The 21954-nt window shown below is 47.5% G+C and overlaps 2 protein-coding genes across 2 annotated transcripts in view; one reads left to right on the top strand and one right to left on the bottom strand.

Moving 5' to 3' along the window:
- Positions 1-3689: 3689 nt before the first annotated feature.
- Positions 3690-21954, top strand: part of LOC119437635 (60S ribosomal protein L34-like) — a 262305-nt gene continuing 244040 nt past the window's right edge. Inside the window, exon 1 of the mRNA XM_049660752.1 lies at positions 3690-3703. The gene's annotated coding sequence lies outside the window, so the exon portion shown is untranslated. The remainder of the gene's footprint in view (positions 3704-21954) is intronic.
- Positions 3896-21898, bottom strand: LOC119437639 (protein maelstrom homolog). The gene is made up of 8 exons (XM_037704630.2): positions 21691-21898; positions 21219-21329; positions 20642-20735; positions 20359-20502; positions 20230-20271; positions 18174-18370; positions 8065-8478; positions 3896-4556 (listed from the first exon to the last, which is right to left on the bottom strand). The coding sequence occupies exons 2-8, from the start codon at positions 21291-21293 to the stop codon at positions 4506-4508; spliced, it is 1017 nt and encodes a 338-aa protein (XP_037560558.1). The 5' UTR covers positions 21294-21329; positions 21691-21898; the 3' UTR covers positions 3896-4505.

The following is a 21954-nucleotide window of genomic DNA, read 5'->3' as shown; positions in this document are numbered from 1 at the left end:
GCTGGCGAGCTACAAGAAGAACGGGAAAAGCGGGCCGTGCTGGAAGAGCGGGTGGAGGCGCTAATGGTACAGGCGGCGCGTAATCCCGGGTCAGCTCAGGCGGGCGGCGGGGACAGCGCGGAGACCCAGGCAGAGGCATGCCATGAGAGCAGGGAGGGACGCCTAGGGGCCGTTGAACAGCAGGCGAGAGCCGGCGGCAACACGGCGGTTCCACAACTCTACAGCGAGGTAGTGCGGCAGGCTTCGGGTGGGAAGGGACGAACGGCAGGGAGCACATCGTCACGTGTCAGTGGCGCACGGCGGGTGGAGAACCAGCTAGCGCGAACTGGAGGACGACAATCGCAGGCGGGAGGCAAACATGTAGAGCGAAGGGTTCTAGTGGTGGGGGACTCCAACGTAGCTAGGGTTAAGGAGGGCGTCCTTACAACAGTGAAGGCAGACGGGCGGGTGAGGGTGGAGGCCCAGTCAGGGAAGTGCATGGTTGACGCAATGGCAAAAGCTCAGAAGGTGGTATCAGACAACCTCAAGTATGAACTGGCAAAGGGTCAAACAGGAATGCAAGGAGCATTTATGGCTAAAAGGGAAAGTTGCAGGAGAGCAGACACTCCTTGGCTTTGTATACCTGTGGACAGGAGCAAATGCCAAAGAGGAAAACAAAAAAATGCTGGAATGCATATCAAGTGACATTAATGAGCTAGGAGAAGGGTGCGAGATTATTATACTAGGAGATATGAACGCACACATGGAAGACATGGACGGGTACACAGACTCAACAGGCAACATGATGCTGGATATGTGTGAAATGCATGACTTAGTTGAATGCAACAGTACTGAGAAGTGTGAAGGGCACATAACATGGGAGGTAGGGAGCCTGCAGTCGACGATAGATTATGCACTAATGTCACATAGGATGCACGATAGGCTAAATGTAATGAGCATAGATGAATATGGCTCCAGAAGTCTAGGTAGTGATCACAAACGTATTAAGGTGAGTTTTAGAAGGGAAATGAAAGTAGGTAGGAGGCAAGATGAACAACCAGGTGGGATATTTTACTCGGAAAAGCAGCTTGAAATAGCAACCCAGCAAATTGAGGAAGTAATTTCAGAGGATACAAAAACAGAATGGACATATGCAAATTTAACAGGACTATTTGAGCTAGAGCTTACTAAGGTACGAGTCAGGACAAAAGGGAACAGAAGACGTAAACCCAAGAGCTGGTGGGATGAGGAGGTTAAGAAGGCCATAGAGAAACGTCAGGAAGCATCCAGGGAACACAGATATTCAAAGCAGAGGGGTCAACCAGAAGCTCATGTAGGCAGAAAATGGAATAACTTCTTAAAACTGTAGAAGGGAAGCATCCAATTTGATCAATGAGAAGATCAGAAGAAAGGGGAGCCAATGGTTGTCAGAAGTAAACAAAAAGGATAGAAAAGCAGCCAAGAAATTTTGGAAACATCTCAACTCCTTGAGTAATAAGACTAGCCTAGAGCAGAGGTTTATAGTTACAGCTCAAGGTGTTCTACTAGAGGGAGATGAGGCAATGGAACATATAAGAACAATGATGACAGAAAAATTTAAAGAACGAAACATAGCATGTGCTCAATCAGGTGAGGATGGACTAGTCAGTGCAGTGGCTCCACTGGCACAAAGCGAGTAGGAAAGGGCAGAGAAGAGGGTTCCTAGTAGCACGTCGACAGGTCCTGATGGCATCCCAATTATGTTGATAAAGACATTGGGCCCAAAATCTAAGAAAGCATTAAGAGAGGCAGTGAGCAAAATGATAATGGACGGTAAAGCCCCCGACGGGTGGAGACTGAGCAGGATGAGCATGATATATAAGGGAAAGGGGGACAAAGCCGACATAAACAACTACCGTCCCAAAACAGTGACGTCAGTGGTTTACAGGGTGGTGATGCAGATTATAAAGGACAGACTGCAGGCATGGGTGGAGAGCGAGGAGGTGCTGGGGGAACTACAAAATGGGTTCCGGAAACAAAGAAGGTTAGAAGATAATCTGTTCTCATTGACACAGTGTATTGAAATAGCAGAAAAGGAACACAGGCCCCTATGGCTTGCCTTTCTGGATATCAAGGGAGCCTATGACAGTGTAATCCAAAAGGATTTGTGGGACATACTGGGCACTCTAGAGGTGGAAGATGGAGTAAGAAATCTTTTAAAAGATATCTATAAAAGTAACAAGGTGCTTATAAAATGGGAAAACAAGGTATCTGGGCCTGTAGAGATACAGCAGGGGCTTAGGCAGGGGTGCCCTCTGTCACCTCTGTTGTTCATGCTGTATTTACAAGGATTAGAGAAAAAATTAGTGAGCAGCGGACTTGGCTTCAACCTTTCCTATTTCAAGCGAGGAGAATGGTTTAAACAATCATTACCAGGAGTGATGTATGCGGATGACATTGTACTTATGGCTGACAGCAAGGAAGACTTGCAGAGATTAATGGACATCTGTGGTAAACACGGAGATAGCTTAGGTTTGAAGTTTAGTAAAGAAAAATCAGCAGTCATGACTTTTAATGATAGTCAGGGCAGCGAGCATAGGATACAGGAGGTTACGCTGGAGGTGGTGGATAAGTACAAATATGTTGGAGTGTGGATAAACAATGGGGCTGAGTACCTAACGGAACATGAAAAATATGACAGCTAAAGGTAGCAGAATTGCAGCTGTGATGAAAAATAGGGCACTGTGGAATTACAATAGGTACGAAGTGGTGAGAGGGATTTGGAAAGGGGTGATGGTCCCTAGTTTGACTTTCGGCAATGCGGTCCTGTGCATGAGATCAGAGGTTCGAGCAAGGTTGGAAGTTAAGCAGCGAGGGGTAGGTAGACTGGCTCTGGGAGCACACGGAAATACACCAAATCAGGGGGTACAGGGTGACATGGGATGGACGTCATTCGAGGGCAGGCAAGCCAGCAGCAAGATAGAATTTGAGGAGCGATTGAGAGAAATGGCAGAAAAGCGGTGGGCAAGGAGAGTTTTCAGTTATTTGTACATGAGGAATGTTGATACAAAATGGAGGAAGCTGACCAGAAAACTGTCAATCAAATATTTGGACTGCAGGAGGGGTGCAAACCAGGAAACAGCGGTTAAGAAAAAGGTTAAGGAAACAGAGAGGGGTCTGTGGAAAACAGGGATGCAGACGAAATCAGCACTGGGAACATACCGAACTTTCAAGCAAGAAATTGCCAAAGAAAATATCTACGATAATTCTAGGGGAAGCTCTTTGTTGTTTGAAGCCAGGACGGGAGTATTGCGGACTAAGATGCACCGAGTCAAGTACCAAGGTATAGACACGTTGTGCTGTGCGTGTGGAGAAGAGGAAATGGCTGAACACCTCATACTTTTCTGTAAAGGGCTTAACCCTACAGTGCAAGGCAACGGGGCTGATTTTTTCAAAGCATTGGGGTTTAGGGACAGTGAAGGCAAAATAGACTTTAAGCGGGTAGAAATAACCAAACAGAGGTTATCTGATTGGTGGATAAAATCAAGGCAGGGGTGAAATTTCACCCACCACAAAGTACAAAATATGTTAATAGTCATGGCTAGGTGGCGTATGCCACCGCCCGGTTTAAAGGGTTCAGCCTCATCCATCCATCCATGCCAGGTGGTTGATAGGCGTCATGCTGCCATGGAAGTGACACAGCAATTGACACTGATGAGCCAGTGGCACTTTGAGAGTGTGCGACGTGTGGGTCACATGGATAAGCTCTCGCCAACCAACACACAAACGTTACACTATATTTTTTTGCTTTATTGAATTCTACTATTCATGGGGAGCAATATGAGCGATTTTTTGTTTTCTTGTGCTTGCACAAAAATGCATTATTTTTACAAATTCATGGTGTGCACAAAATTAGCCAAATGAGCCATAAGAAAACTAAAAGCAGATTTTAAAAGAAAAGCTCAAACTCTGTAAATGATGAAAATTTCATTGAGCTGTCACAAATATTCAAGAAAAAGTTTTTCTGAGTAGCATATCCCCTTAATAAAAAAATCGAGTTAACGCAACGAGAAAGCACATTAGAATGTTACCAAAGGGCCAGAACGATCCCCGAGGCAATGTTAAAATATGACAGTGGGAAGCAAAAGGCCGGTCACCAAACCGCTTAAGGACAACCCCATGTTGCAAAGCCTTTGTACAAGAAGGGCCCTTTAAAAGCAGGGGTATGATAAATAATGAGTTAACTATAAAACGTATTCTTCACAAATGACTATTTTCCTGTATTTCAGTCTGGAGCACATTCCACGACCTAACACAGAGGCAACAGGTCTGCACATCAAGTGCATGTGTGGAAAAAGCAATCCAATTGTACCACTTACAACAACATTCGCATTTTATTAGAATCGCACGCATAAATACCCTCGTTTAAAAACAAGGTCAATGGCCTGTGGCAGCCAACGTTGTAGGAGCAGCTCTTCAAGGTACGAGATCTGCTAGTCTCGGCCCGTTGACGTCACCACAATGTAATTGCAAAAATTGTCCTGGCGCTAAATCTGCACGTGATGAACACCCGTCCAGCGCATAAGAAGCTGTTGCACCTGGAAGTGAAAGGAAAAGAAATTACAGAAATTTTTAAAATACCACATACTTAGGGGTATTGGTAGACCTGAAGCTTCGTCGATGCAGATTCTTGTGTTAATGCTGAATGTGTTGACGTTATGTGATGTTACATTACTACAAATACCATGGTCATCAGCCTATTTATGTTCAATGCAAGATCATCTGTCCCATTGATCTGCAATGACCCATCTGGTGCAAGTTGACCCAATTTTATGCGGCCGCCGTGGCCGGGATTTGATCACGCGGCCTCGTGCTACTGTACAGTAGGCAAGATGCCGAGCCCAGAGATAGAAGCTAGGTCGTGCTACACCTTTGGACGTAATGTAGAAATCTGGATGTAATACGCAGTTTTTGCTGGAATAAAAGAACTATTGTGAAATTCTGTATACTTCTTTTTTTTTTCTTTTTACGACAGACCATGAGAGTTAAAAGGTTAAGTAGATCTCAATGGTGTTCAGATATATTCATGGTGTCACCAGGAGTTGAAAGTGACTTGAGGGTATCTAGCTAACCAAGTCTGCCAGATTCTTCAATCAGGAATAGTCATTTTCGGAGGTCATCATTCATGTTGGCTATGAAGAAATCCCTAGACATGTTTCAAACCAGACAGAATGGCTGGTGAAAAATAGGGAGGTTGTCTGCTAAGTGTCACAACACCTGTCAACAACATAACCAACTATAATGTGCCACTTTTTGAGCACAGCAACAAAAGGTGTTGCTAGCAAAACAAAATAAAGAGTATTTTTATTCAATAGTTGTTTATGCGGCCGTTCCCCAACAAGTGTCACATCAGTTCATTTTTTGCATTGCAATATAAATACATCACTTCTCAAATAAGAGCATGGTTGTTTGGAGAAAATTGTCATTTACCTGTGAGTAGCATGAAACTACAAATGAAACCCTTATAAGTATGTGTTTCTCTTTGTCTTGGTCGAGGAAATGAAGCCAGACAATATTTCCCTTTCATGAAACGCCTTCTACCTTGTGGATTAATGCAGAATTGATTTGTCATATTGTGTGTCTTTGCACTACAAGATGATTAATGAGGCCTTGCTCTGGTAGCTTCCTGGTAGAGGTAAGTGGTATAGTAGCGTGAGGAGGATACAGTAAAAGCTCGATGATACGAATCTCACGGGGTCACGAAAAATATTCGTATTAGCCGAAATTCGTATCATCGAAACACAATTAAAACTGTCGAATCTCGATAATTCTAACTCGAAGGGGCCCGAAAATTTGTTCGAATTAAAAGGACGTATTTGTGAAGTATTCGTGCACCATAGCACGATGCACTAACGGTGCGAGTCGTCAAATATTGCGGCGCGCAAGCGCATGGCAAGCGCGGGCCACGAAACTGCCCACGCCGGCTAACGGTCGCTTCCCGATAACGACAGAAAACGAAGCTTCAGGGAGCGAGCGGGCGGCGCCTGCACACGGGTGCGTGCGGAGACCGTCGAAGGTGAGGGAGGAGGGCGGCAGGGAAGCGGACGCGTCAACTCCGCCGCTTCAGTGGCTCCCCTCGCCCTCCCTCTCAACTCCCTCGTAGCTCTCTCACCTCCGACTCCGTGCGCACTAGAGTGTACTAGACAATGCCATATTCTAGTACACTATAGTGCGCACATCTCCGTGCGCGCCCGCCGCCGTGCTGGCGCCAGCTTATTTTAGCCGCCCCCTGAAGTTTCGTTTTCTCCCGTTATCGGGAAGCGAGCGTTTGCGGGCGTGGCAGTTTCGTTGGCCCGACTGTGCCTCCGCCGCTGCTTCCCTCTGCGCTGCTGCCGCAGCGTGCAAGGTCAACATGTGACTAGAAAATAGAGGAGAAGGGTTCACTGCCATTTTATTCGCGTGGCTGAGACATCGGCACTAGTGTCTGCTAGAATACGGTTGTCTAGAACACTCTAGTCGGCACGTACACGCTTGTTCCGGGGCGATGCAGAAACGGCGACCTTGCAATTTGAGAGAGAGGGAAATTTCCGCCGCGGGTTTTTTTTTTTCCCCGTTCCTTCGCGCGCGGCATTGAGGGGTCTCTCCTGAGCGGTGTCGGAGCAATGCCGGTCAGAGGCGCCGCCGCGTTATTTGGCGCGCTGCTAAGAGCATTGTCGGTACGCGGTATGTTCGAAATAAGCGTGTTCGAATTAACGAGATTCGACTGTAGCTAAATTAAAGAGTCAGAGGTGAACTCACTCAGGCACATGTACGTAAAAAGCATGTATTTCTTGAAGCGCCACCGCTTCAAACTCTTCGCGCCCAGTCGCGGAGTCCGCGCTGTCCGGCGCCGCGCCTCCGCACCAAAAGAGAAGGAGAGAAAGCGCGTGACTGCGCGCTGTCCTCTTTCGCGGCCGTCGGTGGGGCGGCGTTTATTCGTATCAACCGACGCAGGCTGAAAATCGATTCGTAACAACCGTTCTCTAGCACGTTGCAAAGTAATGGGGCTCGGCCGGGACCACAGAAAAATTCGTATCATCCGGAAATTCGTATTAGCCGTGATCGTATCATCGAGCTTTTACTGTACTTACATAGACTTAAGGCTTAAGCTTGTAGTTGAACAAGGCAGAGTTGAGCATGTTCTCAGCTTCGGCATGCGAGATCTCCTCCCCAACCACAGTTCGCAGCTTGCACAGAAGCAGCAGGATGTCCCAGACTGGAAGATCATATCAACGAAATTCCTCTGTAGTCCCTTTGGTGAAATGTATTTTTCTGCTAATCCTTGTCTGCGCAAGCTCTCACCTGCATTCTAACTGCGCCTCGATAAGGACAAATTAAAATGCACCAAGCGTCTCAACGTGTTCGCTTGTCCACGAGGAGTTCATAACTCAAAGGACCGCTCAGCCCCGTTCAATTGGACATTAATGCTTTTTATTTTATACATTTATTTTATACACTCATGACATGGCACCACCTTCTCCACATTGGCTGCGCTGTCACGTGTGCAATGACGCACGCACTAGGCACACCTTTAGTCAACGAGAACCGTGGATCCGCTATGGCACCCCGGAGGCCCAGGTTCAATTCCCAACCCAGACCGAAACTTACGAAATTTTCATTTCAAAGCCATTAATTTGCTTTCCTTACAGCAACCTCCCTAAGGAATCTGACGTCGATCCAAGCATTTCGTGACGTGTTTTTACTCTTTTCGCCGTTGGCCATTTTTCGGTCATGCAGACTACGCCGACGTAATGAACGTAATGGGGCATATAATGCTATCGCATTAATAAGGACGCACTGCTATATATGTAACCATAGCAGAAAGCTCAAACACTGGCTAGTTTCGTCTCCCAATTCCCTCTGTAGCATTCTGGTATTGTGGCAATTTTTTCTTGCATTCATGATTTTCACTGCAACTATACCAGCTTGAAAGTGATTGGGTTGCCATCCAACCATAGCAGTTTGCTCCAATGGGGGGTTCCAGTTTGGTCTACCAACTAGTTCTCCTTCCTAGAATCCTGGTATACTTCGAAAATATGGCGATTGCAAATTTCAGTGCAAACATACCTGCCTAAATGTTGCTGGGTTGCAGAAGTTGGCCACACAACCTTCATAGCAGTCTGGAAAAGTGTCTCTGTGGTTGAGGCGGAACTTGGCATACGTTCCGGAGTGGCCCACTCGACTGAATATGAAGTCTAGGTAGCAATGAGAGTCCACAAGGCCCACCTTTGCTGGAAGCGAGTACGGCATCTGCTTAGAGAGCAGAGGAGCAATGGGTGATATCGTAAGCGCCATCTCTGAGGACCGCGTGGCAGTAGAAGAAGTTGCCCAATGGCTGAGCCGCCGTCGCCACCGATGACCACGGGTAAGTGCAGTGGCCTGTGGAGTGCGAGAGGCAGGCTTGGGTCTGAACACCACTTCTGCTGTGTCTTCCTCCTGATAGCAGAACATGTTGAGGGCAAGCCGATCTTTGTCACCATCCTGCGAGCAAAAAATGTTTATTAAGAGATACGAGAAACTGACAACATATTGTTACGGTGAGGAAAACAGACAAGGCCGACGAAGGAGAAGAGGACGAAGTGGCAACAGCCTCTCTGTGTTCTCAGCTGCTGTCTATCTCCTGTAAATACATTCTGTAAATAGTTTATACCCGTGACATTTTGGTGGAGGTGCGGGGTACGCGTCTTCGCCACGGAGCTCCGCAGCGGACGTCTCACCCAGCCCGAGAACATGCATTCAGCGGCAGGCACCGCGTCTGCAACTACGCAGACCCAGTACGTTGCTCTACCTCAGCCGCAAGACCCCGGCAAGTTCAACGGCCTCAATGGTGTTGACGTAGAAGAATGGTTAAAGATGTACGAGCGCGTCTGCAAGGTGAACAGGTGGGATCCTACCATAATGCTGGCCAATGTCGTGTTCTACCTCGATGGAACACCGCGAACGTGGTATTATACACACAAGGAAGAGCTCACCAGCTGGCAGTTGTTTAAAGAGAAGCTGTCCGACGTTTTTGGCAATCCGACCGGTCGACAGCTAGCCGCCAAGCAACAACTCGCCACGCGTGCCCAAACTACTACAGAGTCATACGTCTCCTACATTCAGGACGTCCTCGCCCTCTGTCATAAAATCGACACGTCAATGCCAGAGGAGGACAAGGTTGGCCACATTACCAAGGGTATCGCGTACGACGCATTCAACCTTCTGGTCTTCAGAAACTTATCGACCGTCGACGCCATCATGAAGGAATGCTGCCGTTTCGAGCAGGCGAAGAGCCGCCGTATACATAATCAGTTTACACGGCTTCCAAATACTGCAGCGACCACTTCTTGCACCGACCTAACCGACCAATCTAGCATGCCACCACCAAGTGAAAACGTGACCCGCATTGTGCGCCGCGAACTCGAAGCTGCGTTTCCTGTCTCGCCTCAACCGACGTCTTGGACCAACACTGCTGAGACGATATCGCTGATTCAATCCGTGGTTCGCCAGGAAATTGCTAATATGGGTCTCCCCAGCGCCTGCTCCTTGAGTCGTCCTGACCCCGGCCCTGCTCCTATGCCTCGGTCCTATCGCGCTCCACCCTCCAGTGCCCGTTATCCCTACAGTGCCCGGAATCCATCGGACTGGCGTACACCTGATGACAGGCCGATCTGTTTCTGCTGCGGCCGAATCGGTCACATTTCCCGTCACTGCCGTAGCCGTTGGTCGTCCCCGCCTCGAAACACGTTCTGGAATACAAGTTCGCCCCGCAGTTCTTCACCCCGTCGCTTCTACGACGCTTCCGACGCCGCTACCTGTCCTCGCCGCTATACTCGCTCGCCCTCGCCTCAACGTCGCCAGCCATGTCCGCCCCAGTTTCACCGCTCGCCCTCGCCGACCTACCCAGCACCATCCCAGCCGGAAAACTAGGCAATGCGGCACCTCAGGGTAGCGCTGCAATGTCGAATACGCCGCAAAATCCTCCTTTGACGCTGTTTACGAAACGTAACCTTCTCGACGTCCACGTTGATGGCACATCCGTCACAGCACTCATAGATACCGGAGCACAGATATCGATTATGACCAGCCGCCTTCGCCGCCATTTAAGGAAAATTGTTACGCCTGCCATTACTCGGGTCGTACGAATCGCCGACGGCAGCATGGTGGCCGTGGTCGGATTGTGTACTGCACGCGTGAGCATTTCCGGCCACCATACTGTCGTACTTTTCACTGTGCTTGACCAATGCCCCCATGACCTCATACTAGGCCTCGACTTCCTCTCTGCTCATTCAGCGCTCATCGATTGTTCTTCAAGTACTGTGCGTCTTGACCTGCCTCTGCTGGACGACCCTACAACACCTCACGAAATTCGCCTGAGACCGACTGATTTTGTTCCCGTTCCACCACAGGCCTTGCAATACATCAAAATGGCGCCATCTATGCCAGTTCCCAATGGTGATTACATCTCCGCTCCAATAACTGCTATCGTTCTCAGCCATAACGTTACTGTCCCGCATACAATACTGAGAGTCAAAGACAATCGCACCTACCTCCCTGTGGTGAATTTCGGGCTTACGAAGCAAATTCTGCCTAAAGATATTACCCTGGCTACGATCATTGCTTTAGAAGTTCACTGCGTTGAAACTTTTGCCGTCGACACGTCCTGTGAACCTTTCCGGTCTATCAATTGTACTGACCACGACATTACGAAAATGATCGCCCCTGGTCTTACGCCTGTGGAGGCTGAACAGCTCTGCAGTTTATTGCTTTCGTTCAAGGATATATTCGACCTAAACAACCGTCCCTTAGGCCAAACGTCTCTTGTCAAACACCGTATACATACAGGCGATAATCCTCCCATCCATCGGCGACCCTACCGAGTTTCAGCTTCGGAGCGCCAAGTCATCAAAACGGAAGTGGACAAGATGCTCGCGAAAGACATCATTGAGCCATCAAGTCCCTGGGCGTCACCTGTTGTGCTAGTAAAGAAGAAGGACGGCACATGGAGATTCTGCGTCAACTACCGGCACCTCAACCGCATCATGAAGAAAGACGTCTACCCACTACCTCGTATAGATGACGCCCTTGATTGCCTATACGGGGCACAGTATTTTTCATCCATCGACCTACGGTCCGGATATTGGCAAATCGCTGTGGATGATCTCGATCGTGAAAAGACCGCCTTTATAACACCTGATGGTCTTTACCACTTCAAAGTTATGCCTTTTGGGCTCTGCAACGCTCCGGCTACCTTTGAGCGTATGATGGACTCATTACTCCAAGGATTCAAGTGGTCGACTTGCCTCTGCTACCTAGATGATGTTATTGTGTTCTCGCCCACTTTCAGCACACACCTTGAGCGCCTTTCAGCTGTACTTGCTGTTTTTCGCAAGGCCGGTCTGCAGCTCAATTCGAAGAAATGTAACTTCGGCCACCGTGACATTAGTCCTTGGCCATGTCGTCAATGCGTCTGGCATCCGACCGGACCCGGAGAAAATTCGAGCCGTGAAAGATTTTCCTGTCCCACAGTCCGAAAAAGATGTCCGCAGTTTCCTGGGCCTTTGCTCCTACTTCCGTCGCTTTGTTAAAGATTTCGCCACCATAGCACGCCCTCTGACGGATCTTCTGAAGAAAAATGTGCCGTTTTCATGGGGAGACTCTCAGGCCGCCGCCTTTTCTCGCCTTGCCACCATACTCACCACCCCGCCGATTCTAGGACACTTCGATACGTCAGCCTCTACAGAGGTGCGCACCGACGCCAGTGGCCACGGCGTCGGTGCCGTCTTGGCACAAGTTCAGCACGGCCATGAACGTGTTATCGCGTACGCTAGCCGTCTTTTGTCACCTGCGGAGCGGAATTACTCTATTACCGAGCGCGAATGTTTGGCACTTGTGTGGGCAGTAGGCAAATTCCGCCCCTATTTATACGGCAGGCCCTTTTCTGTTGTAACGGACCACCACGCCCTCTGTTGGCTTTCCTCCTTAAAAGATCCCACAGGGAGGCTTGGACGATGGGCTTTGCGGCTACAGGAGTATTCCTATTCTGTGGTGTACAAGTCTGGTCGCCTACACAATGACGCTGACTGCTTGTCCCGTTACCCTGTACCCATGCCCGCCAACGTCGACACGGATGCTTCTGCAAGTGTTCTGTACATTTCCCAGCTTTTGGACATGGCCCACGAGCAACGCCATGACGCCACCTTGAGGACCCTCATTGACCGAGTGCAATCTGCTCCCACTGATCCATCGTTACGGTGGTTCGTCCTCAAAGACGGGATATTGTACCGCCGCAATTTTCACCCTGACGGTCCTCCCCTTCTATTTGTCGTTCCCCAACACCTCCGCTTAACCGTGCTTCAGGAGCTGCATGATGCACCTACTGCCAGACACCTTGGGGTTGCTCGCACTTACGACCGCGTGCACCGCCGCTTCTACTGGCCCGGCCTCCCACGCTCCATACGGCGATACGTAGCTGCTTGCAAGTCCTGCCAACAACGGAAAAAGCCAGCAGCGCTTCTTGCCGGGTACTTACAGCCGATCGAGATTCCAACTGAGCCATTCTTCCGCGTGGGTTTGGATCTCCTTGGCCCTTTTCCCGAGTCCAGCTCCGGCAACAGGTGGATCGCCGTGGCTGCTGATTACGCGACGCGCTACGCCATCACTCGAGCGCTTCCCACGAGCTGCGCAACTGACGTGGCCGATTTCCTACTCCGGGATATCATTTTAGTCCATGACGCCCCGCGACAGCTCCTTACCGACCGTGGCCGCACTTTCCTCTCCCAAGTCATCGCCGATATCCTACGCTCCTGTTCTACCAAGCACAAACTCGCTACGTCCTATCATCCCCAGACCAACGGCCTTACTGAGCGACTTAATCGGACCATCACTGACATGCTATCCAAATATGTCTCACCCGACCACAAGGACTGGGATATTGCGCTACCCTATGTCACGTTCGCCTGTAATTCGTCACGCCACGATACTGCTGGGTATTCCCCCTTTTACTTGCTCTTCGGTCGTGACCCTGTATTACCATGGGATGCTTCGCTCCCCTTGGTACGGAACTCACAGACCGAGTATGTCCGCGATGCCATCGCCCACGCTGACCATGCGCGCCAGCTTGCCCGTACTCGTTTGTTGGCATCGCAGGAAACTCAAAAGCACACTTACAATTGCCACCATCGTGAGACATACTTTGCACCAGGCTCTCTCGTACTCCTTTGGTCCCCTTGCTGACGTGTGGGGCTCTCTGAGAAACTCCTTCCGTGCTACAAAGGTCCTTACCGCATTCTACGTCAAGTGACCAATGTCACCTATGAGATCATCCCAGTGACATCCGTCGTGCCAACCGGTTCCACATCACCCGACATCGTACACGTCTCTCGGCTTAAGCCCTATTATGCCCTTCCCGATGGCCCCATCTGAAGCACCGGGACGGTGCTTTTTCCGCCGGGGGTTGTGTTACGGTGAGGAAAACAGACAAGGCCGACGAAAGAGAAGAGGACGAAGTGGCAACAGCCTCTCTGTGTTCTCAGCTGCTGTCTATCTCCTGTAAATACATTCTGTAAATAGTATATACCCGTGACAATATGAGTCTATGCCAGCACACTATTCTAGAAGAACTTTCAGTGTTTCTCAAGTAGACTTATGAGAGTGCCACTGCGAAAACATTTTGGCATTTCTGGCATAGCGAAACAACGGGACTGAGCTGTGAACAGCAGCGTTGGTAGCAACATCTGATGATGCTGTGCTCAACCAAACGACGTGTGCCCCTTACTGCAACCTATGCCTGTGTATTATCTTCCCAACGTTTAAATTGAGTGCAATCTTAGTGCTTCCTTGGTGTAATTTCAGTGCACTCAAAAGACATACTTTTCTTTGCCAATAAGTGCCGCACAAGATGTCATTCTAGCACATTCTGGTATAAACACAGCATCTACAAGTGGCTGCTTGACAGTAAGGCATACATCCTTACTATTGGATAATTCACATGGCCAGGACTCCATGACCTCTACTTACTTGCAATTTTATGCACATTTTGCAAAGAAAACCTGCTTTACAGCTAAAGGGAGTGTACAAAGAGGCACTTTGTTGTGCACTATACTCTAACAAGATATTCTCTATTCAATTTACGGTCCCTTCCATAAGTTTTCTCCTGCTGGCCACCTATAGATATAGGAAGGCCCAAAGTGGCACATATGTAAACAAGTTGAGCTAAATTTGGTTTAAAGCATGTTTATCTGTTTTGTACGACACACCAACGCTTTGAATGCACTGCAAACATCTTCAGCACTCGACGCACAATGTGTACAGAGCGCACAATGCGTTCACACTTTTTTAAATCTTTTTTTATTTGTTTTATGTATTGCATTTACCGACCAAAGAGGGCACATATCACACTGGCCAAGGAATCCAACCAGAGATAAATGTGGAAGCAGTTAGCCTGCATTGAGCCTTTGGCTTTCCAAGACAGGTGAGGAAACGTGAATGAGTCTGCAGTGGAGACTACTAAGAGACAACTGGAAGAGTGGTGGCACAAAGAAAAGAAAAACACGCACTGAAGTGAACTTTCTATTTTGAATAAGCTAGCTTAGAGTATAAAAGTATCTAAATACCTGAAAGGTTAAGAGAAAGAAATGGAGCTGGGCAGGCCATGTAATGCGTAGGATGGCTAACCGGTGGACCATTAGAGTTACATAATGGATACCAAGAGAAGGGACGTGCAGTCGAGGACAGAAGAAAACTGGTTGGGGTGATGAAGTTAGGAAATTTGCAGGTGCAAGTTGGAATCAGCTAGTGCATGACAGGGGTAATTGGAGATCGCAGGGAGAGGCCTTCGTCCTGCAGTGGACATAAATATAGGCTGATGATGAGGATGATGAGCAGTCACTGGGAACCAGGTTTGTGCTGCAGGGCGGGTGATCGATTTCCAAGACACCACAGTCTTTTGCTGCAGCCTTTGCAATGCTCACCAACATAACTGGAGTGTTGACGTGAAGCAGACGGACGCCATGATGGAAAATCCCTCGCCTCTTCATTTATTGCGGCAGGCAGTTTGTGCAGAAGTGACGCGTAATACTGTGCGTTCATGGTGGTATTTCTTTCCTTAAAGTCGATCAAGAGGAGCCCGCGGCTATCCCAAAAGATTGTTGCCATGATCTTCTTGGTCGAATGAATCACCTTGGCTTTTCACAGTGGTGCTTCTCCTGGTTTGCGCCATTCCATCGATTCTCTTTTGGAAAGGGGATCGTAGTAAAGGACCATGGTTTCATCCCCAGTGACAATCAACTCCAGCACTTTTTTCTCATTCCCATGACAAAGCTCTAACAACTTGCGAGAACAGCTCAAACGATGCTCCTTCTGCACAGAAGGAAGAATTCGCGGCAACCTGGCCTTTGCTATGTGAAGCTTCTCATAAATTATGCAGAACACGGTCTTTACAGCGAGTCCCACCCGTGCCGCGATTTCTTTCAACTTTAGCCTCCTGTCGTTGAGCACTTTGTCCTTAACGAGAGACAGTTATTTCGGTCATCACCTCCTCGGGCCGACCATTGCAGGGCTTATCCTCAATGCTCTCTCTTCCCAGGCGAAACTGTTTTGCCCATTCCTTCATGGTGGAATAAGAAGGGGAAGCTTCGGCGTACACACTATCCAAAGGTTGTTTGATAACACTTGGAGAAACCCTTTCTTTGGTAAAGAACCTAAACACGACTCAATACTCGATTTTTATCATTATCACCACTTATCGTTAGAGATGGCACTGTGTATCGAAGCGGCCATTTAGAAATCACTGTAGGTTTTAGATGTCAGGCCGGAAACTTATGGAATTGCCCTCGTATTACGTGGTGTGATCAAATTAGGAAATCGCAGGCCCGACTTGGAATTAGTCAGCGGAAGACAGAGGCAATTGGACATCTCCAAGAGAAGCCTTCGTCCTGCAGTTGACAAATATATAGGCTGATAATGATAAAAAACAGACAAAGAAAAAGGCTTGATGTATGCAGATGAGACTGTCTGGCAAAGCGAGGGTTCCCAATGTATATCTCCAGCTGCAAGTTATCACTTGTGTCAGTGTTGTTTGTTGGAACTTATTTCATCTTTGACTATGCTTTGCTCAATGTTCTATCAAGCCATGAAGATCAGCGAACTATTTCCAACCAACTTGAAAAAACATGCTGTAGGGCTAGTGAGTCTATCATCGCTGCAAACGGTGCCAGAGAATGCGGGGGCCAAGCAAGGAGACCGAGACTGATCGGTTGCCTTCAGAAATAATAGAAGCTCTAGTGATAAAAAGGCTGGGAGAATCTTGTCTCAGCATGGCTTCTGTTATTCTATTCGAAAAGCATGCGCGTTTCCTATTGCGATCTGGCAGATTGGAACATGCAGTAGTGTTTTTTGTTTTGCTTTTCTTTGTACCCTTGTGTGGCGTTCAGTCTATTACTTGTCAGACAGCAATTATTCTGTGCAATCAGAAAATACACTTTCAGTTGTCAGTGTGCCTTGGGATTGTCTCGATCTGCATAGTTGTCCTGTGTTCTCTGGCGCCACTTGCAGCCACGAACAATTCGGTCATGCAACCCCTGAGAGTCACTGGTGTGAACGAGCCCTAACATAAGATACATACCGTAAAAACCCTCGTATAGGTAGAGAATTTTTTCCTGATTACCAAGTGCAATTTCCACCCCGTACAATATGCGGATCCCAACAATTTTCAGGTCAAGTTCGCAGTTCTGATATCGATATTGCTCAGTGCGATCATCATCAGGTTCTTGCGCCATCATCAGTCACCCCCGTAAACACGCTCACTACGCAATGGCAACACTTTGCACAATGTCAGGATCGTGAAAACAGTATTCGGCTACGTTTAAAAGAATACTGATCGTAGCTGCAGAAAGCACTCGCAGCTGTACTGCAGGGCTGCAGTTCGGTGTGAAAAAGCACATCATTCGCCGGTTGGAGGAAGCAAAAAGAAAGCCCCTTTGTGTGCTACAGCCTGAGAAGAAGTTGATTCGGTCTTGACACACTTTGTTCAACAGCAACAAGCTGCTCACCTCGCTGTAAACATCTAGCTGCTGCAAGCAAAGGCAATAGAGATTGCTAGAGAAAAAGACATTCGGCAGACGGACTTCTAGGCAAGTAAGCACAGGGTGTCCCGTTTCATGCACCGCGCTGGATTTTCTATACATAGCAGCATGTATATATAGCAGAAGCTGCCAGAAAACTACTAAGAGCTCCTTGTGGCCTTTCACCGTCACACAATCTTGCTGCAAAAGTCGGTCAGCTTTCAGTTGGACCAGATCAGAAATGCTGAACAAACGCCAGTATACCAGGACATGCCCTCGTAGAAAGGATCGAAGCAAAATTCCATGAGGCGAAGTGGAAATGAGAAGATGCGGGTCACCGTAATAATGTCCTGCATAGCAGACGGTAGCAAGGAACCACCCTACGTGGTGTTCAAACGGAAGAATCTGCCGAAACGGGACAAGTTTCGAAAAAATTTTGTCGTCCAATGTCAAGAAAAAGGGTGGATGGACGAAGCACTGGCGCTTGACTAGATAAAGTCTGTGTGGTGTTGGAGGCCTAGAGCACTGCTGGAGCTCCCATAAATACTTGTCCTGGATGCTCTTCGCTGTCACTTGGCTGACTCTGTGAAAAGACTCCTGTGCGAGTCCGGCACAGAGTTCATTATCCGCCCTGGATGACATCCCACTAGCAACCACTTGATGCGTGCATAAATAAACCATTCAAAGACAGCATCAAGCATTGCTATATGGGGTAGATGAGGTCGGGCGAGCCTGAAGAGACTCCTTCCAGACAGTTGAAACGGGCCTCTACAGCAATGTTCTGCTCGTGGATCGCCAACACTTGGGCCTGCATTCCCGAGAAGATCATCTGCCTTGCGTTCAAGAAATGTTCCATATTAAACGCACGTAATGGCACTGAAGACAAGCTTCTACTGGAGGTTATTTCCGACAGTTGACTCTCGGAGGAAAGTGCATCGAACGACGATGACTAAAGATTGAAGTGCAATGGCAATAAATGCTTTGTGTGATCGTTTTACTCCATCTATATGCGGACGCAAACTTTTTTGTTTCCACTTTTACTGTCCCCAAATTACACATCCGACTATATGCGGCTCCGAGCTATATGCGGGTTTTTACGGAGATAAGCAGGTGAACTACAAATGAAAAACTCACTCCCATGTTCCTCGAGCCACAGCAGGCAGCCAGAATACAGGCAGCCTGTGATATGTGGTCTTGCATGCAGAACAGAGGTGGAAGGTTCGCCTCATCAATCGGGAGCCGAAGGTATGCCATCAGGTCACGGACAACGCTCCTGTAGTCGGTTGTGCCTTCTTCAAAGCCCGTGATGGGGATGCCATGCGTGGCTTCGCCTAATCACAAAAGAGAAGAAGTCGTATAGGCAGGCAACATATAGCAGAAATTTACCGAATAGTTTCACTAGCAGCCCAGTCATTGCAAATTCAAGGGTCCCTAAAAGGAAATGCTAAATCCCTCTTAAGAAATCGCACAAAATAAGACTGCACACGAGACCGGTTGTCAGGGCTCCCTCCAGTCACATTTTCTAGTCTTGTCTTCTTTTGTGCCATTTCTACCAATACAAACCTCTACAAAGAACTTAAGGTTTGGGAGCAAGCTAGTTGGTGCGATACCTTCATAGTGTAACTGTACCAGAAAAACACCGACGAGAGGAGAACACAAGGATGAGCGCTGACTGCATATTTGTGCACAGACAATAAAACCTTCTGCTGGTAGCCAGCACTCGTCCTTGTGTTATTCTCTCATACGTGTTTTCCTTGCGCTGTTTCACTATAACAGCACAAAGTGTCGTACTCAAAAACACTAGATCACTTTACACTGAAGTATTCTTCCAAAGTCTCCTTTCATTTATTTCGCAGTAAAATGTTCAATACTAGGATAACTTGTAATTGGGCTAGTTGGTAATACATTACGGCACAAGAACGCAAGAAAAAACATACACACACACACACAAATGCAGGAACCCAAGAAAGAACTTTGCTGTTTACGCAAACCCTTTCACAAGTAAAAAGCTGCGTCATTTCGTGCACGTGCATGTGCGCGCGAGTGTTTTCTTGCGCTCTTTAGCTGTTACCAAAATGGTTACTAGAAAAGAATGAGAAAGCCGAACTTCCACCTTTCTTTTTTTTCATTGTTACCCGCCAAAATCCCAGCAAAAGTATACCACTATAAGATCACAGATTTCAAGTTCCATATTTGGGCCATTGTGGCTTGGGAAATGTTATTGAAACGTGCCAGGTTGCCTTTCCCTTTTTTAGAACCACAACGGAAACCATATTTACCAATAAAAAATTAACTCCAAGCAGGCACCATGAAAATCTATGACGTCGCAGCGAGCTCGTGTGGGGAACTACAAGGCATTGCCTCCACCGGCCTTCAGTTTTTTTGTCATAAGAGAGGCTTTGTTTTTTTTTTGGTAATGTAACAGTTCAATTATTTTTCTCTTTAGCGTACCTTCAAATATAACATGAATGCCCTTAACTGGGAAATAAATAATTTTCACAAAGTATTTACCTTTTTTTTGTGGTGAGATAAGCATTGATTATGAGCTTGACGAAAGTCAAGGTGCCCACAGGGGTAAGTTTACGAAAGTTCTATTGTTTTCTTTATGAATGAGCGTGCAAGTGCATGGCAACCAGCCTAGCCAGCGACGTGTCGCACAGTGCCATGGCGACATGAAAAACAAAAGGAGAGAGAGCGGTGCCATTCCTGCAAGTCTGCACCTGTTCCAGCACGCTTCCTTCTTTCTGTGTTGATAGTGCTTGTGAGCGGAGAGAGACAGAAGAATCTGTTAGGGCAATCACGCTGCCCGTCATACTCACGGTTTAACTACGAGCGCTTCCAAAGCTGCGATATATGCAGTGCTTCTATATAAAATTCACATGAAACTGTTCTTGTTTACAGGCATGGCACAATAAAAATTACAATATTTTAAAAAATGCTCATGAAAAGATGCAAGCAGAAAAAGGATCGGTGCCCTTCTCATTTTGTTTTCCCATCTCGCCACAGCACCACACAACATGTGGCCGACCAGGCTACTGGCCATGCGATTGCGTGTTCCCTTTCATAAAGATGGTGATAGTACAAAGCAGACTAAGTAAATCGCAGACTTGAGTCATAGTATGACCAATATACATTGTGCCAGTGAACAAGTCACTGCTCAAAAGCTAATGTAAACAATAGTGCAACTTACTGTGGTCTTTTGCAGCACTTGCAAAGCCAAGAGGTATTGGACCTGAGAACAAGTTCGTGGCAATTAATATCAGAAGCAACCATGCAAAAGCTCGGAATTAAAAAAAAAATTTAAGAAGCAATCCCATACCTGGATCGATGAATTTGTGGAAGGCTCGTATGAAACCTTGCTCAATTGAGTAGTCTACAAGTCCAAGTTGTAGCGGGTAGTAGATCCCATTTTCCTTGCAGAGCATATTGAAGGACAAGATGTAGAATGGCCACCTTTTAATCTCTAGGTGTCAAAAAGAAAGAGGCAGTTCATAGGGGATAATTGTTGATAAATCATAATCAGGCACATGAAACAACAATAACAACCGCGATGAGCATGTTGCATTCATAGAGGCTGTGAGTCATGGCAAAAGTATGCATACCGTCGACTGTGCCAATATCGTCAACATATCGATGAATACTATTTATCATGTGTCGGCGCTGTTGATTTCTTTCGTCCTCCAGTTGTAACACACTCTGAAAAAAGTGCACCTGCTTTGTGAACTCAAAATCACAAGGGCGCCAAAACGAGCGAACAAAGGTTTTGTCAACATCATTTACTTTGTTATGGCACAGAAATGGCAATGGGAACATGGAATGGCACATTAGCCAAACACACAGCACTGTGTGCCTTTCCGTGACCCTTGTGTTATGTCTCCGCTATGCCCTACCAACAAGTCAATGTAGCTACCCTGATGGACTTCATTTTGTGAACCGCGTACGTTAAGTAGCGCACAAATCTATGTGCGAGCTGAAATCACTTCCGTGACGCCAAAAATAAATAAATAAATGAGAAATTCAGCAAGGAAAAAGAACAGCTCGGAAAACCCGATTCGCGAGCAAAGGTTTCCATTGATTAAAAAAAAAAACGAAAAAAACCTTAGCTCAGCTAGGGGTGTCCAACATGTGAACAAACTCCTTGCGTAAAAGAAAAAAATCACCGTATCGATGTTGACTTACGGCGATGCTGCGGCCATCTGAAGTGAACTTGTTATGTAATGTTCCTTTTCCGCGCTCCTTTAAGTCGTTTGCCATGGCCTCATATAGCGATTTTTTCTCTTCGGTTAGCGTCTGCAAAGTAACGCCAGAATTACTCGTAGAACACAACGACAGCGATGAACGGCCGTGCAGTGCGAAGCCTTCACGTCAACCAAAGTGATTAACACGGGTAGCAGAAAGTACGGAAACGCATGCTAAAGACGCGCCAGTGACCAGCGTTCACGTATCGAAACGAGGCAGACACCGGCCGACACACAAATGAACGCGGCGCGTGCACACGGAAATGACATGCCGTTACCGCGGCGTCGCTGACAGCGCCGTTGTGTTGGTTAAAACTGCTCTCCAGACCTTCGAATAACGAATAAGGTCGAAATGATAGTAGGAAAATGTAAAAATTTGCGACTAAATGAAGGGATCTCGGGCGCCAGCATACCTTCAATCTCTCTCCCACTTATTTTTCTCTGACGGCGTCCTAATCGAGAGCACGGTCGGCGGCGTTCCTTGCGTTCGTTCTGAAGCTCTCGCATGAAGAAGAAAGGTCCTTAATTTTTCGGAGCCATCGCGTGGTGTAAGCACGTGTAACCCGCGCGTGAACCGCGAGGGACAGTACCAAAACCAAGAGAAACAGTACGCTGGCGCGAAATCTCGCAAAAAAAAAAAAAAAAAAAAAGAAAAAACATCTTGTCAATCGCCGTAA

The sequence above is a fragment of the Dermacentor silvarum genome, chromosome 1, assembly GCF_013339745.2.
Source record: "Dermacentor silvarum isolate Dsil-2018 chromosome 1, BIME_Dsil_1.4, whole genome shotgun sequence".
Taxonomy (NCBI): Eukaryota; Metazoa; Arthropoda; class Arachnida; order Ixodida; family Ixodidae; genus Dermacentor; species Dermacentor silvarum.
This window is presented reverse-complemented; position numbering and strand designations above follow the sequence as displayed.

Coding starts and splice junctions, on each gene's coding strand:
- LOC119437639 (XM_037704630.2), bottom strand. CDS start 21,293: ATGGCAAACGACTTAAAGGAGCGCGGAAAAGGAACATTACATAACAAG. Junction 20,272..20,358: donor CCACAAATTCATCGATCCAG/GTATGGGATTGC, acceptor ACTTGTTCTCAG/GTCCAATACCTCTTGGCTTT. Junction 18,371..20,229: donor AAGTGCTGCAAAAGACCACA/GTAAGTTGCACT, acceptor TTTTGTGATTAG/GCGAAGCCACGCATGGCATC.